Here is a 17,886-nt window from a genome sequence, read left to right as displayed (position 1 = left end):
TGGATTAGAAATGGGGCTTTGGCTAGGGATAGCTGATCTGTCTAGGATAAAAACATGTAGGCAGCTCACTTCATTAATCCTGAAGGAAAGGATTCGGGAAGACAAGGAAGGGGAAAATGAGCCTCCATGTCTCAAGATCTTTCCCAGGAAACTTGATAGCTTATAGTTAGAAATGATTAGAGGATGATCTGGTTTAACATCACTGCCAGGTAGGACTGTTTACAGCAACAACAACAAAAAAGCCCTACTTACTAATCAACAAGAAATAACTAATCACAAGCTTGACTGTGAAGTATAGAAATTAGTGGACCCTGGGAACTAAATTTAATTTCTGGACTGAGTGTTGTTATGCCTTTATTGGAATTAATTCAACAAAAATTCACCGAGTCCACTCTGTGGTAGGCACTATAATAGATGCTGGAAATCTAAAGATCAGCCTTAACTGAAAGGAGCTCAATCCAGTGTCAGAGAATGAGATTTAAATATATTTATTATTAACATAGTTAAGACAACTATAGATATGGGCAGGGAGACATTAAACCACAGGGGGAGTCGTGTGGTCAGGCTAGTCAGGCAAATAAGCAGGCAAAGATGAGATGGGTTTTCCACATAGAGGGGCCTGCATTTAAAAAGGTATTACACAATTGAAAAGGTATTACACAATTGAAAAGGTATTACACAATATTGCTGGAGCGGAAGATGACTAGAAAAGTAAGCAATAGCAGGTTATAGAAGTTAAGGACCTTAGCCTTTATCCTATAGGTGATAAGAAGCCATCAGGTGGGTTTTCTTCAGCACTTTAAAATGTCATTGTTTTTTTTTCTGGCCTCCAGTGTTTCTGACGAGAAGCTAGCTGTATTACTATTTTCCCGTATGTCATATGTCTTTTTTTCTTGCTGCTTTTAAAGTTTTGTTTCTTTATCTTTGTTTATCAGCAGTTGCACTATGTTTCTAGGTGTGGTTTTCTTTGTATTTATGCTGCTTGGGGTTCACTTATTTCCCTGTATCTGTGAATTACTGATTCATGTTGTTGTTTCCTTTTATCAAATTTAGAAATCTTTTGGCCAATATTTCTTCAAATATTTTTTTCTGCCCCTTTCCCTCTCTCTCCTTTTCTGAGACTACAATTACACTTATGCTAGACTTCTTGGTCCTTAGTACAGGCCATTCCAGGCTCTGCCCATTTTTTTTTCAAAACTTTTTTTTTCTTTTAAAAAAATTTTTTTTAAGATTCCTTTTTTTTTTTTTTTGACAGAGAGAGAGACAGACAGCGAGAGAGGGAACACAAGCGGAGGGAGCAGGAGAGGAAGAAGCAGGTTCCCAGCGAAGGAGCAGGGCTTGATCCCAGAACACCCGGATCACGCCCTGAGCTGAAGGCAGACGCTTAACGACTGAGCCACCCAGGCGCCCCAAAACTTTTTCTTTCTGTGCTTCAATTTGGATTTCTTCAGTTTGGATAGTTGAGAGCCAGTGTCTGGTAATTCCTGGAAAATCTGAACATTAACATCATCCCAAAAGCACAGATACCCTACTAATGACGGTGGGCTCTTTGGGGAAATGTTTTAGAGACATATTAGTCAAGAAGACAGAAATCACAAGATATTACAACAGAAAGAATCTAGTATTGGGTATTGATGGACTGAAAAAGCAAAAAGGGAGCACTGCAGGAGCCCAGAGGTGATAACTGTACGGAGCAGCTACCACCCTAGGGCAAGTAAAAAAGAGGGGTCAAGGTTGGACTATAAGGTCTCAGAAGCTCAGAGGAATGACCTAGCTGAGCTATAGCTCAGATCCCAGAAAGGATGCTATTTAGCTGGTCCTCCTCCTACTGAGAGGGATATGATGAGGCTGCTAGGGGACGGAGTAGTACCAAAAGAACCTCAAGGCTAAGATCAATTGCTGCTGCTGGAGCGAAGGGCTATTGCTTATTGCTGGGGTAACAATGACAGAAACTGCAAACAAATGGAAAGGAGGAAATCCTTTCTCCCCTTCTCCTGTCTTCTAGTCTCCCTCTAATGCCCTTTATTGATGGAACCTAGTGAGACACCAGCCAGCATAGGAAAAATATAATTTGTAGGGTCTGAGCCATAGCATCACAGAAGTAAGTACAGAAGAGTGAATTTGGTGCTAAATAACAATAGCTTAATAACCATATCAACATTTGTTGTGCTAAATTAGTAAAATTGCCCAAATTAGACCCAAGTTAATGCTACCTTATATGCTTTTACCAACTTTTATGCCCTTTTGAAAAGAATTTCAAGTTACCATGTTGTATCAGTTTTCTGCTATACTGTGATTCGTTAGCATCTTTTTTCAGGGATAAGGAGTACCTTTACTGCAGCTCACACATGTACTTGCTACAAAATCATAAACTAGGGAAGTTTTGGAAAAGAACTGTAAAACTGAGGAAAAATAGACCCTGCCCCAACATTAAGTCTCCCACCATCAGGCACAAAATGGCATAAACCAAGTAGAGCTGTCAAGAATCCAGTCTTCTCCCTATTTCCATTTCCTATGCATTACCTAATATAACCATAGCAAAGGAAAGACCAATTTCCTGTTTGAAAGTAGGACAACCACTATGGTCATTGAAAAACCAGCTGTTTTCCTTTGTTCCCTCTTTCTTGCTTCAACTCAAGCTCCCTTACCCAACCCAGTCACCTCTAGTTTCTAATGTAAGCAGATGACAAAACAGGGCTTGGTATTAAGCATTTTATCTTATTGTGTACTTTTCACCAAGGAAGATTTTGAATATTGAAGGATTTTTATTAAGCATTTGTAGAACATTGGGCATGAACAATTTTTAGGGCCACAGAAGTTCCATCTGAAAGCAGTCATTTCCTCAAGTATTACGTCCTTTAGTGATGAAAGTTAACATTCTCCTACCACAATCACCTTTTGTTAATAACAGTAGAGACACTGGGTTCATGGTGTTTCACATATTTAATATTTGTTTTTTATAACATATTAGACTAGAATAAATTTCCTACATCTGCATATATTAATTTTATATACCACTCTGTCAGTTATACAACACAAGACATGTATAGGTAAACATTAAAATGGCAGTGTACCTAGTAATAACTAAATGTTAACAGGATAATAATCAAGTATTCATTTAATGGGAGAGTCTAGTATTTCCTGATAATCCTGCCTTCTTAAATTCCTCCAATAAAGTTTATAACCAGCAAGGACAAAAACACTAATCATAATGATTACCCCTCCAAAAACATCATAGACACTAGGAAATATGTGTAACACTAGAAGCTGCAAGACCATAGCTACTACAATCTCCAGGTGTTGTACTGTGCTGACCAAAGCTGGATGGAATTTGTCCAAAGCATAATAAACTCCTAAGAATGCTGCAGTGGAACAGACGCATATGGCAATGAGATAACTCCAGGTCTCTCCATCTAATGGGATGATGGGTTCCTGAAGAACAAACATAGTAGATATTCCCCAGATTGTCCCAGTCCAACCAAAGGTAAACAGTGCAGTCCACATGCTGATCTTCTCCTTAATAGATCTGTATACTATCATGGAAAGAGCAGTGGTCAGTCCAGCCATCACGGTCATAGTGTACCCAAAGGCTTCTTTCCAGGCATTTAACAAAGAATTGTCTTCATCAACAATGTTGGGGATCATGACAAGACAAACACCTAAGATGCTGCAAACAACTGTAGCCATGTCAACATAAGCCATTTTCTCATCTACAAGTAAAAAAGCCAGAATGGCACTGAAGACTGTGGTCGTGGCTCTCCACATAGTGGTCCCATTGCTGGGAGGAACTATTGAAAATGATGTATAAGCACAGGTGATAGAGATGACATTGCATACACCATAAAAGAAGAGTCGTAATCTGTATCCACTGGGTCCAAAGGGGGCCTCCTGGTAGTAACACACAACTAACACAGATAAGACCTGCAAGACAGAACGGATAAAAATCAGCTCTAGAGATGGAACTTTAGAACGATCAGAAACAAGCCTAGTGATAAGAGCTACACATCCATGAGCCAAAGCAGATCCAAACAGCACTATCCACATTTTTCTGGATTGAAAAATATTTTTTTCTGCAAAGCTCTGGAATTGTCCAATATCATTATTCATTGGGTCTTCTGTTGGCAGAGGACGAGTATCCATGGTTCCAAAGAAAGTTCTTCCTTTTCTTTTCATTTCGCTCAGCAGGCTTTTCTTTGGATTTTCTTCCATAAAATTCCCATAGTCTTCATTGATTTCTTCATATCCATCATCTCCAGGCTGGGGATAATGGGAAGTATATTTCACCATTACCGTGTTGGGATGTATTTTCACCCGTTTTTTAACTGGATATTTTTTGGAGGGAGAAGTATCCATTTCTTCAGATAATCAACTCTATTTAAGGGAAAAAAAAGAGACTAATGTACATATTCAGTTGAAATTTAGTTTTAATTTCTACCATAATCATATGCACCAATTTAATCATACAAAGTAGAGGTTGTGAAAAACCTGCATTTTTCACTCTCATTTGATGCCTGTCCCTATTTCTCATTCTGCTTATTCTTTGTCTCATTCTGCTCTGTTACTTATCTTCACACCACAAACTACTGAAATTGTTCATTCATCTTTTCATTCCTACCCGTTTCCCCATTCATCCAATAAGAAAAACACAGAAAAGTAAATAACAACATAGATAAAACCTTTTCAACAATGAAAAGAAAAAAGGAACACAAGTTCCTATCTATATTATAAATTTTAAACAGAAAGTCCAAAGTTTTTTGTATAATCACTTCTATATAATATCACAATTAGCTTTATAGTACAAATTATAGTCTTTTTAACATTTATTCTGGATTCCTCATAAATACTCGTATTTATAAATAGATCAAAATTAGAAAATAAGTAAAATGGATTTAGTGACAGTCATGCATCGTTGTTCTATACTACCTTTCTGATAAGCAATTGGTCAATACATATTAAGATTTTAACTGAAACTGCCCTTTAATTTAGCAATATCACTTCTAAGATTTTATCCTAAAGAAAGATCACTTATATGTTTAAAAAAAGGAAAAAATAATGTTTTTATATGTGCTTAGATAACATAAAGAAATTATGGAAAGATACAAAATAAACTAATAATTGTTAGGGTGGAACAGGGAATTAGAGTGGAAGACAACATTTATACTGTATACATTTTTGTATTTTTGTTTTTGAATCACAATATTGTTCAAAAAATTAAATTACAAACTAAAACAAGATGTTCATCTGCTAAGAAAAAGAGCATACAAAAAAGTGTAGAAAAAATGTATGAATGGGGGTTCACTGTAGCTTACCACAATGACCCTTCATACAATGGAATACTATGCTATATATCCATTAAAAATGATGATACAGATTTTTATTGACACAGATATGTCCATGATGTTTTGTTAAGTGGAAAAAAAAACTTGTAAGGATTAAATGAGATAATGCATATAAAGAATTTGCCACAGTGCTAGCATATCATGAATTCTCAATAAATGTTAACAAGAATTCAGCTTCCTTTCTTTTTCTTTCACATTTTACCTTTCTTGAAACACTGGGTATCCTCTACATTGTTATTCTTTCTCCAAGACTTGTATTTATTCACTCAGTTCTCTTTTCGTTCTTTTTTTCTAAGAACAATTTCCTCTTTCCTTCCCAATGATTCCTCCCCTCCCCTCTAAAAAATAAAAATAAAAAATAAAAAAGAGTAAACCTTTTTATTTTTTTGTCCTTATGACATAGTCCCTATCCTTGCCCAAAACTCACCAGTTACAGGATCTTAAACCACGGTCTAGAAATCAAATCCTATTTTGTTCTTTGACACCATTGGGGTAGCCAACTGTTTCATTCCTCTTTACTCTTTTTTCTTCTAAATGACACTATCTTCAGGTGGAAGAAATCATGCAAAAAAAAAAAAAAAAAGCCACCCGTGCTTCCAAATTCTTCGTTTTCCTAACCTGGACCTCCCACTTGCAGTCCTTCCTACATATTACTATCAAGCTAATCTGATGTTCTTTTATTCTAATTTGTATCAGATTGTGACTTCAGCTTCAACAATCCCAAATTGAATAGTCTTGGTCTCCCAAATAGATATTCCTTCCCTAACTTAAAGTGATTTTTCTCCTCAATACCTCACTGAATTTATGTTTGCAATACCACCATTTCTCCAGTTTCCCAAGCTAGAAACAAAGGAATACTCTGAATTATCCTTTCTGTTGTCACACTTCCATTTTGTCATCAATCTTAATTTTCTTGTCTTTGAAATATTTCTCAGATTTATCCTTCTCCAATTCCATTTTACCTTTGTGATTCTGGATCAGTTTATTGTGAATTCCTGTCTAGAATAGTGTAACCACATCCTAAGTAGCCCCAGTCCTTCTCCCTTAAAGTCCATCTATATTAAACCACTATCACTTTAATCTGTCTTTAAAAGATTCAAAACAAAACAAATATTTCCCTTAAGCTTTCCCCACTTAAGAACTTACAGTGATTTTCTCCTGGCTACCTCACTGAATCTCAACTCTTCTGCCTGGCTCTCCAGACCCTGCCTCATCTAGCCCCTATCAATACTTGGCTCCTTAACACAAATATTGCTGTGATTAGTCCAGTGCCCTCCCTGACCTCACTCCCCACACGTGCATGTCATTTCTCCAAGTCTTTATTCTCACTTGTTTCCTCTGCTCCAACTTTCTAAACACTGCTCATCTTTTAAGAAGGGCCCGTCCAAATTTTGCCTTCTAAAAACAAGACTTCCCTGGCCACTCTAGCCTCTTATTTTTTTTTCTTCCTTATCTAACATCTGCAGTAGTTCTAATGTTTGTAATCTAGTCATTTAAAGAAAAACTTTTAAGATTTTATTTACCCATTTCACAGAGGGAGAGAGAGAGAGAGAGCACAAGCAGCAGAGCTGCAGGCAGAGGGAGTAGCAGGCTCCCTGCTGAGCAGAGAGCCCGACCTGGGGCTTGATCCTAGGACCCTGGGATCATGACCCAAGCCAAAGGCAGACACTTAACCGACTGAGCCACCTAGGCACCCCTAATCATTTTATTATTTAGTTGTCTCAACTCAGTGGAGTTTTGTCTCTAGTCATTGTACCCGAATTTACTATGTGAAATCTCCTTTCCTTGCTAGTCAGTTGCTGACATCTGTTAGAACTCTTAACTTCTCATTGTTAAGAGTGCTGTCCATTGTTAAAATTTTGTCCTATATCCATTCAAAGCTTTCCCCTTTCCCATTGCAGGCCAGATTTGTAGCTCCAGGAACATGGATAGGGAGAGGATGTGGCCTGCCATTTTACTCCTTCTCTCATTCCCTCCCTTTGGAGTCTGCGGGAGGGCGTTGCGGTCTGCCTCTGGGACACCTCCTCCATCTTCCTATTCTAGGCTCCAGCTCCCCTGGTGTATTGGCCCAGGGAAGAAGGAAAAGGGACACAATGTTTTATATTGGCTGCTACTGTGTGATGTCTTTTTGATGTATAAACTTGGCTGGGCTGAACTACATTCCCCAGTTATTTAATCAAACGTTAATATAGGTGTTGCTGTGGAGGCATTTTACAGATGTGATAAAAGTCCCTAATCAGGGGCATCTGTGTGGCTCAGTTGGTTAAGCCTCCAACTCTTGATTTTAGCTCATCATGATCTCAGGGTCATGAGATCGAGCCCCATGTCCAGCTCTACACTGGGCATGGAGCCTGCTTAAGATTCTCTCTCCCTGGGGCGCCTGGGTGGCTCAGTCATTGAGCGTCTGCCTTCGGCTCAGGGCGTGATCCCAGAGTCCTGGGATGGAGCCCCACATCGGGCTCCTCTGCTGGGAGTCTGCCTCTTCCTCTCCCACTCCCCCTGCCTGTGTTCCCTCTCTCGCTGGCTGTCTCTCTCTCTGTTAATAAATAAATAAAATCTTTAAAAAAAAAAAAAAGATTCTCTCTCCCGCTCCCTCTGCCCCACCCCACCCACACCCCACCACCACTCACACATGCCCTCTCTCTTAGAAAAAAAAAAAAAAATCCCTAATCAGTTGGCTTTAAGTTAATCAAAAGAAAAGTCTATTCTGTCTGGGCCTGACCTAATTGGGTAAGCCCTTTAAAAGAGGGCTTAGGCCTTTCTTGAGCTTGGAGATTATTGATGCCCTTGGAGTTCCAGCCTGCTCATGATCTTTTCCTTACTGCCTATGGGCAACAAGCTTCAGCCTGTGCTCATGGGGTTCCAACATGCTCTTGATCTTCTCTTCCTGACTGCCTCCCCTAAAGACTTCAGACCCTTTTATCCAGCCCCCACAATTATATTAGCCAATTCCTTGTAATAAATCTCTTACTGGTTCTGGGCCTTAGGTTGAACCCCGACTCTGATAACATGTTGGAATTCACTCCTTCATTGTTGTCTTTGTTTCTCTGTTAACTCTGATAGGTCACTGATACTCTCAAGGTTGTAGGTATCCAAATACAGGCTATCTTGGGTAAATTTTGTAGGACCTCCCCAGTGCATAAATCCCTGATGTGAGAGCACCTCTTAACCTAGGTCTTATGGCCCACAGACAGCTCTCTTGGGCAGGCACCAACAGTATCCACTCGGTCCCAGGAACTCACCTATCGTTACCACTCCAGTGAGCGTACAGATCATCTGCCGCTGCCCCCTCCTCTCCAATTTTATTTTTCTTTGTTCAGGCAAGTGAAGGGCAAATTAAAATGTGCTGTCTAAACAGGCTTCCAAATGGGGAATGAGAAGGTACATTCAATCATTGCACATAATGATCTGGTTACCTTCACACTCAGCTAGAAGGGGTGACTTGCCTCTCCCTTCTCCCATAAGGAAAAAGCATAACATTTTTCTTTTTTTTTTTTATAATGATTTTTTATTATATTATGTTAGTCACCATACAGTACATTCCCAGTTTCCGATGTAAGGTTCGATGATTCATTAGTTGTGTATAACACCCAGTGCACCATGCAATACGTGCCCTCCTTACTACCCATCACCGGCCTATCCCATTCCCCCACCCCCCTCCCCTCTGTGGCCCTCAGTTTGTTTCTCATAGTCCATAGTCTCTCATGTTTCATTCCCCCTTCTGATTACCCCCCCTTTCTTTATCCCTTTCTTCCCCTACTGATCATCCTAGTTCTTATGTTCCATAGATGAGAGAAATCATATGATAGTTGTCTTTCTCTGCTTGACTTATTTCACTTAGCATTATCTCCTCCAGTGCCATCCAAGGCATAACATTTTTCTTAAACCAAAGACCCGTAACAGATAATATGACCCCTGTGACAGACTATACTTTCCGAAGAGAACCACAAATCTAGTATCTCCCATACTTAATGTTTGGGATTTTTTAAAATGTGAATTTAACATTATTAAATACAGAGGTGGAGTCTATATCCCCTCCCATTAAAAGTAGGTAGGCTTTTGTGACAGTTTCAACCAATAGAGTATGGCAGAGGTGACATATTGTGACTTCTGAGGCTAGGTCATAAAAGGTGCTATAGCTATGCCTTCCTAGCTGCAATACTTGTGCTTGGAGCTCTAAGCCAACAGATAAGCAGTCTGACTGCTCTGAGGCTACCAAGGTACGAGGAAGCTCAAACTAGCCCACGCAGAGAAACCATATGGAAGGTCCTCACTTGGCCAACCCCCTCCAGCTGCTCCAACCCCCTGCTGTTCCAACTGTAGTCACCCACCTGACTTCAAGTATAGAAGAGACCCTGAGTCGGAATCTCCTGCCAAGTCCTTCCCAAATTCCTGAAATTCTACAGAAACTATAATAGATAATAAAATGATTGCTGCATTAAGCTACTCAGCTTTGGAGTGATTTGTTACCTGCAGTAGATAACTGGAACACCCTACTGTCCTCCCCAGTATTTTAAGGAATGGGAAAGAATAGTGATCTCAGTGATAGCTAAAGTGAAAGTCCTCTTATATCTGGCCCTAACTGATGGGCTTTTGAAAGTGGAACATTTGGTGGTGCCTGGGTGGCTCAGTCAGTTAAGTGATCTCTACACAGGTCTGGATCTCAGGGTCATGAGTTCAAGCTAAAAGGAAGGAAGGTGGGAAGGGAAGGGAAGGGAAAGGAAAGGAAATAGGGCAAAATGTTCCCCTTTTCATTTTAGGATCATGGATGTTCATTCCGAAGCAAGAGAAAAGTTTTATTCTACATCCTGTTAAGCATACATTAGAGTATTTAATCCTAGTCCAACTGCATACTTTAAACTATTATTTGCACTGTGCAATTCTTGTTCTTTCTGTCAATGGATTAGTCTATAACAGGTGTCTCTCAACACTATTAATATTATATTGTATCCCACTGATTCAAAAATCACCTTATACTAAAAGATACGTAAAAATCACCTCTCTAATTTTCATTTAATTTCATTTAATTAATTTCATTAATTTCATTTAATTTCAGGTTTCATGAATACAGTTCTTAAACAGAACCTGAAATCCTAACTAGTTCTTACATTTTTGCACATGTAAGTCAACATGTGTCCATCTCAATAAATACTGAGGTACCATAAGCCCAGCACCATGCTAGACTCTATAAATACAAAGATAAAACTCCCTGTACTCATAGAGCTCGCAGACTATGGAAGAGACAAGGAAAGTCAAAATTTAATATTTTAATAAGTTAATAATGCAAGCTACATGAAATTCAAGGAGATGGAGCACATACAAAGGGCATCTAACCCAGTTATGGGGGAGTCTTAGCAAGTTTCCAGGTAAAAAGGATACCTGAATTAACTGTATGCATATGTAACAATTTATCAAGTATAGAGGAGAAAAAAACATTTTTTCTAGAGGTAATAAATTTAAAAGAAATGTTGGTTTTGAGTTTTGGCTCTGCCACCAACCAGAGTAATAATGATGTCTATTTTAAGAGAAAGAGTTTTAGATGGTAATTATTGGGATCCTTTGATCAGCTCTCTTCAAAATCAGTTTGTCTTTTTAATGATTTCGCACTTCTAGTATTTTGATATCTCCCATGCAAGACCACAGTGCAGTTCAGTGATCTACCACCTGTTCAAAGTTGCTCTGATCAATGTGCCAACTCTACTTCTCCTTCCTCACAGAGGCAAAGGGTCTGAACTAATCTCACGGCTCAGAGCTCTTCTAACAAAGATTTATGTGAGAAGGTGCCCTCCAAGGCAGAGGTGTGCATTTCAGTTGTGTAGAACAACTCAGCTGAGTAGACGGAATATGAAACAAGAGGACCAGAGGACCAGCCTGCCTGGCTACAAATGTACCAACCTGAAATGCTCAACACAAATGGGTCAAAAGGACACACAATTTGGTGTCTGCTTGCACAGTGGGGACAATTGAGTGTGGCAAGCCTGAAATCAATATTTTTTTTTAAAAGATTTTATTTATTTATGCGACAGAGATAGAGACAGCCAGCGAGAGAGGGAACACAGCAGGGGGAGTGGGAGAGGAAGAAGCAGGCTCATAGCGGAGGAGCCTGATGTGGGGCTCGATCCCATAACGCTGGGATCACGCCCTGAGCCGAAGGCAAACGCTTAACCGCTGTGCCACCCAGGCGCCCCTGAAATCAATATTTTTGTCCAAAAGAGGCACTGTTTCCTAAGTACATTCTACTGCATAAGGCCCACGATCAGTTTTCTCCTAAAACTGAGAAAATTAACACTGACTTTCCTACTGTCTTGGTAGGAATCCTTGGGACAATCCCCTCATAGTACCTAAAGCAAAGGCTACCTGATAGTGAGGGTTTCTTTCTTAAGTTACCAGAATGATCCCTATAGTGATAAAAAGTCTTAGCTGTAATGAATCATGGAACATTACATCAAAAACTAAGGATGTACTGAATGGTGACTAACATAACACAATAAAAAATTATTATAAAAAAATTTAAAAAAAAAGAGAAAAAAAAGTCTTAGCTATAGGGGTGCCTGGGTAGCTCAGTTGGTTAGGCATTTGACTTCAGCTCAGATCACGATCTTGGGAGTCCTGGGACTGAGCCCTGTGTCAGACTCCCCACTCACTGAGGAGTCTGCCTGTCCCTCTCCTTCTGCCCCTTCCCCTGCTGGTGCTCTCTCTGTCTCTCACTCAAATAAATAAATAAAATATTTTTTTTAAAGCCTTAGCTATAAATCTGGCTACTACAATTTTTTTATAATATAGTGGTTTAAATATAAGTACTAACGTGATACTTAAAACTTATGAATAAAATTGGCTTTTAAATAAATATAAAGAACTGCTAGGTTACTACCTTAGACCTGAGCAGTCTAGCCCTAAGACACCTTATTACCCCACTTTGCTTGGATAGTCCTGTCCCTGAGTGAAAATGAAAAGACTACACCTAACTGATCACCTAAAAGGGAGGACGCAACAACCACCTTTCCAGGATATCTTGAGACATCAGGACATGCAGAGGTTCTGTCCTGAGACCTGCTGAGAGAAGCCATTCTTCCCTCCAAGTTGATGAAAAGGGCCCACATTCTGATGCTCCAAAGGCTACCAGCATGATTCTATCCATCCTTAGGCTAAACCCTGGCTGGCATAACCCTTAACACTCCTCTTTGAATAGGGATCCTTCTCTTTTCCCCACTGCAACTCCTAAAGATCAGGAGCGACTCGAGGCAGCATTTAAGTTTGCTTGTGCTTTATTAATACTCTTTGAGCCTGTATCTTTGTGTAAAGGTACACTGCTTCTAAACTCCCACCTCTCAAACTAGAAAATTACTTCTTAAGTAAACTAATAGAGTCTGAAAGACAAGAATATTGATAATAAGTGAGAAATAACAGAGTAGAAGGTAAAGGACATGCTCTATCTTGTATCAGGCACACTTGGGAAGAGAAGAATTTATCATGAGGAATTACATGTTTGCCTTTCTTAGAAGGTGTGATAATATTCATGTTGCATGGAAGTGGCAAATAATCAAAACGAACCAAGTATATATCAAAAAATGAAACTGAACAGTTAATGAAGATATAAAAGAGGGGTACAGGAAAAGTTAATGGTACAAGACTTCAATCAAATACTCAGATTATATAGGAACCCATCGTAGGCAAATATGACAGAAGAATAAATAATAAGAGGAGACATAGAGTCTAGTACTCTCCTATGGTAAACCAACTGAATATGACCTCTATATATAATATAGTAATATTATATTATTATAATATATATTTTATATATACTATAATATTATATAATATTATATATTATATACAATATATATAATATATATTATATAATAATATAAATAATATAAAATGAAATTTCAGAGCAAATTCAGATGTATTACTTGGCTCATATATACTATATGTAATGGCAGAACTTTCAATAAAAATATCACTCATATTACATCAGATTATTGCTGACAAAGAGCAGTCCGTTTACATCTCTCTTAGGAAAAAAATATATAAGGCAAATAATCATTTCCCCTTTTGTAACACTTAGATTAAAGCACCCTTGCAATGAGCTATCAGAAAGAGACTAAGGAGACAAAGAAGACCTTGATTTAGCCAAACATCATGACAATATTTTCAGCACTCTAACAGAAACAATCAGAAATAGGATAAAAAGCAAGAATAGGAAATCAGATAGAATAAAGAAAGGCAAACTAATGGCTCTAAAATCCAGAAAACAGAAGGAAAGATGGAAGAAAATAATAGCAATACCATCAATAGCCAGATACATTGCTATTTACATTTTACAGATAATGTGCTAAGCACTAAACGTGGGTCAACTCAGCTTTGAGAGGAAGTGAAACCTTAGGAGGTTTAAGAGTAGGGGAGCATTGGTGGGGGTGGAACATTAAAAATTGGGAGAAAGCCAATGACCTACCTCACTTTAAACTGAAAGAACTTAAAAGGAGGTAAAAGAAGGTATTTACTTCAGGAAACTAATTTGATGGACATTATTGGACACACTGTGTGTGAAGGGCACCAGGTAGGCAACGTGGAGCAGGTCAGGAGGTTCTATTGTTAAAAAGAATTTGTTCCAGGAGGTTGTCTAGAACTTCGTCACACGGTACCCCAAATTAGTCTCTCCTCCCTACTCTTCTCTCCTCTCCTCTTCCCAATCCCCTCCCTCTTTCCCTACTTTACCTTCTCAACTTTACTCCATCCCCCACAGGAGCCCTGTGTGACGTTCTAGCCCAGGAGTAGCTACCACTTATTCACGCAAATGATCTCACAAAAAATATTTATTTCATTGCCTTAAATGAAGCAGTATCACTGTCAGAACACATTCTGCTTTCAGAATAACAAAACTATTTTCATTTTCCTGAAATCATACGTTCTCTGACAGGTAATAGGGGTGATGATGACAATATACCTGTATAGAAAGTAGGAGAAAAATCTCAATTACATGACCACTCCTACCACTGAGAATCTCACCCTAAAACCTGGCTTCCTGCCATTCAAACTAATTGTACACATTTTCACTCCTCTGGGCCTCTTCCCCGTGCCACTTGATACTCAGCCTCTGCCTCCTCTTGTCATTTTATTCTCTTTGTGTATGACAATGTTAAGTTTTAGAAAGTAGTAGTTCCTGGGGTGCCTGGGTGGCTCAGTTGGTTAAGTGTCCAACTCTTGATTTCAGCTCAGGCTCAGGTCATGATCTCAGGGTCATGAGATGAGCCCTGCGTCGTGCTCCATCCTGGGTAAGAAGCCTGCTTGGGATTCTCTCTCTCCTTCTCCCCCCTCCCTCCTCCTTCTCTCCCTCTCTCCCTCTCTCTAAAAAAAAGTACTGGTTCCTCCAGCATGTGTTTGGTGGGCAGGGGGTGGGAGTGGGGGAGGAGAACCTATGTGCCTGAACAGATGAATGGATAAAGAAAATGTGGTATATTCATACAATCAAATATTATTCAGCCATAAAAATGAACGAAGTTCCAATATATACTACGACATGGACAAACCTTGAAGACATTATGCTAATTAAATAAGCCAGACACAAAAGGACAGCTATTGTATAATTCCACTTAAATGAGGTATTTAGAATAGGCAAGTTCATAAAAAAAGGAAATAGATTAGAAGTTACCAGGTGCTGGGAGGAGGGAAAATGGGGAATTATGCTCAATAGTTATAGAGATTCTGTTTGGGGTAAGGAAAATGGTTTGGAAATAGTACTAATGGTTGCACAACATTGTGAATATAATTAATGGCATTGACTTATACACTTAAACAAAGCTAATAAGGTAATTTTTGTGTTATGTATATTTTACCGCAAGTTTTAAGTTTTAAAAAGCCGTAGGGGGGGAGCAGAGTTGCAGTTTCTCCTGTGTGGCTTGGGGGAAAGGAGGCGGCAATGCTAGGCACTGGTATTTTTTTAAAACCTCCCTAGCAATCCTAATGCATAATTTGCTTATGCAAGAACCACCTAATTGGTTATCTAAGGGCCCTTCTGGCTTTAAGATCTAACAATTCCATGCACTGCTGCATGATTGAAGAAGACAGAGTAGCACAGGGCTGGAAATTTAAAACAAAACAAAACAAAACAAAATGAATACTGAAGCCAGACTGACTGGATTTGAATCTTAACTCAGAACTTATTAAATATATGGCTTTAGGCAACTGTGTAACTTCTTTGCCTATTTCCTCTTCTGTAAAATACGATAATGATAATACTACCTCATAGGGTAGAATGAGACAACTAAATCAGTTATTGCAGGAGTGCCTGGGTGGTTCAGTTGGTGGGGTGTCCGACTCTTGGTTTTGGCTCAAGTCATGATCTCAGGGTTGTGGGATGGAGTCCCACCTCAGGCTCCATGCTCAGCATGGGGTCTGCTTGAGGTTCTCTGCCTCTCCCTCTCCATCTGCCCCTCCCTCTGCTGGCTGTCTCTCTCTCTCAAATAAATAAATGAAATCTTTAAAAATCAATCAATCAGTTAATACACACAAAACATTTAGTATCTGGCATCTAACAAGTGTTCAATATATTTTAGTTTTTCTTTCACATTATTCTATCTGCCTGGAATGACCTGGTCCTCCCCCTTTTTGTCCTTGTCTCTCTGTTGAGCTCATATTTGTGCTTTAGTGGTTTGCTCAAGCTGTTACTTCCTCCTTTGCAGTCTTCCTTGGCCTCTCCCATTGTTGTGCCCCTCTGTCCCTGAATTCATTTGTTTATATCCTGTCTTTCCCACCAGATGGTATACTTCTTGATAGCAGACTTTCTCACCATTTTATCCTTAGCTCCTAACACAGTACCTGGAACATACTGGCACTCAATAAATGTTTTTTGGATAGAATGAAATGGATTTCAAAACCAAGAGGGAGACATGGAAAAGAATAGGGAATATTAAGACTACTGACATCTCAGGAACCCCTGGGTGGCTCGGTGGCTTAAGCCTTCAGCTCAGGTCATGATCCTGGGGTCCTGGGATCAAATACCACATCAGCCCCCTTGCTCAGCATGGAGCCTGCTTCTCCCTCTCCTCCCTGCTTGTGCTCGCACACAATTCAAAATGGATTAATGACTTGCATGTAAGACCTGAAACCCTAAAACTCCTAGAAGAAACCACAAGCAGTGAGCTCTCTGACATTGGTTTTAGCAATATTTTTTTGGACCGGTCTCCTCAGGCAATGGCAACAAAAGCTAGAACAAACAAAGGGAATTACCTCAAGCTAAAAAGCCTTTGTAAGGAAAGCATTAACAAAACAAAATGGCAAACTTCCGATTCAGAGAAGATATTTGCAAATCATAGATCCAATAAGGGTTTAAAATCCAAAATATATAAAGAACTTACACAACTTAATATCAAAAAACCAACCAGACTGAAAATGGACAGAGGACTGGAATAGACATTTTTCCAAAGAAGACGTACAGATGGCCAACTGGCATTTTTGTGTTTGTGAACAAAACATTTTTGTGTTTGTGAAATGCAAATCAAAAACACAATGAGCTACCACCTCATACCACCCACACATAATCAGATTGGCTATTATCAAGAAGGCAAAAAATACCAATTGTTGGGGAGGATGTGGAGAAAAGAGAACTCTCTAACACTGTTGGTAGGAATGAAAATTGGTGCAGCCACTAGGGATAAAAGTATAGAGAGTCCTCAAAAAATTAAAAATATAACTACCATATAATCCAGCAATCCCGCTTCTGGTTATTTATCCGAAAGAACGAAAACACCAATTCGAGAGATATGCATCCCTATGTTCATTATGTACAATGGCCAAGAAATGGAAACAACCTAAATGTTCATTGATAGATGAATGGATAAAGATGTGGTATATATATACAATGGACTCAGTCATTAAAAAAGAATGGTATCTTACCATCTGTGACAACATGGATGGACCTAGAGGGTATTATGTTCAGTGAAAAAAGTCAGATAGAGAGAGGCATATACTGTATGATTTTACTTATATGTGGAATCTAAGGAACAAAACAAACTAAAACAGTAATAGACTCATAGATATAAGAAACAAACTGTTGGCTACCAGAGAGGGGAGGGGCTGGGGGGTGATGAAATAGGTGAGGGGTATTAAGAGGTACAAACTTCCAGCTATAAAATCAGTCATGAGGATGAAGAATACAGCATAGGGAATACAGTCAATAATATTTAATAACTTTGTATGGTGACAGATTGTAACTAGATTTGTGAGGATCAATTTTTTAATGTTTAAAATATCAAACCACTGTGGTGTAAACCTGAAACTAATAGGATATTGTATGTCAATTATACTTCAATAAAAAAGAAAAAAAAAAGAATACTGACATCTCTGTAGGGTCTTACAGGCCCAGATATCCACATAATCCCTCTCTTAGTATCTGCTAAGTTATTGGTAATCTTAGGTAACTGAAAACCTTGTTTCTCTTGATAATTAAAATTACAGAAATGTTCAGAAGAATTTTCCCTATTTTCTGCCTTTACCCTCTGTATCAGTGACAGCTCTCCAGAGAAACAGAATCAATAGGATGTACATATAT

At 38.9% G+C, this 17,886-nt stretch overlaps 1 protein-coding gene across 1 annotated transcript in view; it reads right to left on the bottom strand.

The window, feature by feature from the left end:
* Positions 1 to 2,930: 2,930 nt before the first annotated feature.
* The window catches only part of SLC35G2 (solute carrier family 35 member G2), a 40,619-nt gene continuing 25,663 nt past the window's right edge, over positions 2,931 to 17,886 (bottom strand). Inside the window, exon 2 of the mRNA XM_045791833.2 lies at positions 2,931 to 4,371. Within this exon, the coding sequence (XP_045647789.1) occupies positions 3,115 to 4,353 (1,239 nt within the window). The 5' untranslated portion in view covers positions 4,354 to 4,371 and the 3' untranslated portion in view covers positions 2,931 to 3,114. The remainder of the gene's footprint in view (positions 4,372 to 17,886) is intronic.

This window comes from Ursus americanus, chromosome 20 (genome assembly GCF_024610735.1).
Source record: "Ursus americanus isolate L20-20 chromosome 20, mUrsAme1.1.p, whole genome shotgun sequence".
NCBI classification, from domain to species: Eukaryota; Metazoa; Chordata; class Mammalia; order Carnivora; family Ursidae; genus Ursus; species Ursus americanus.
This window is presented reverse-complemented; position numbering and strand designations above follow the sequence as displayed.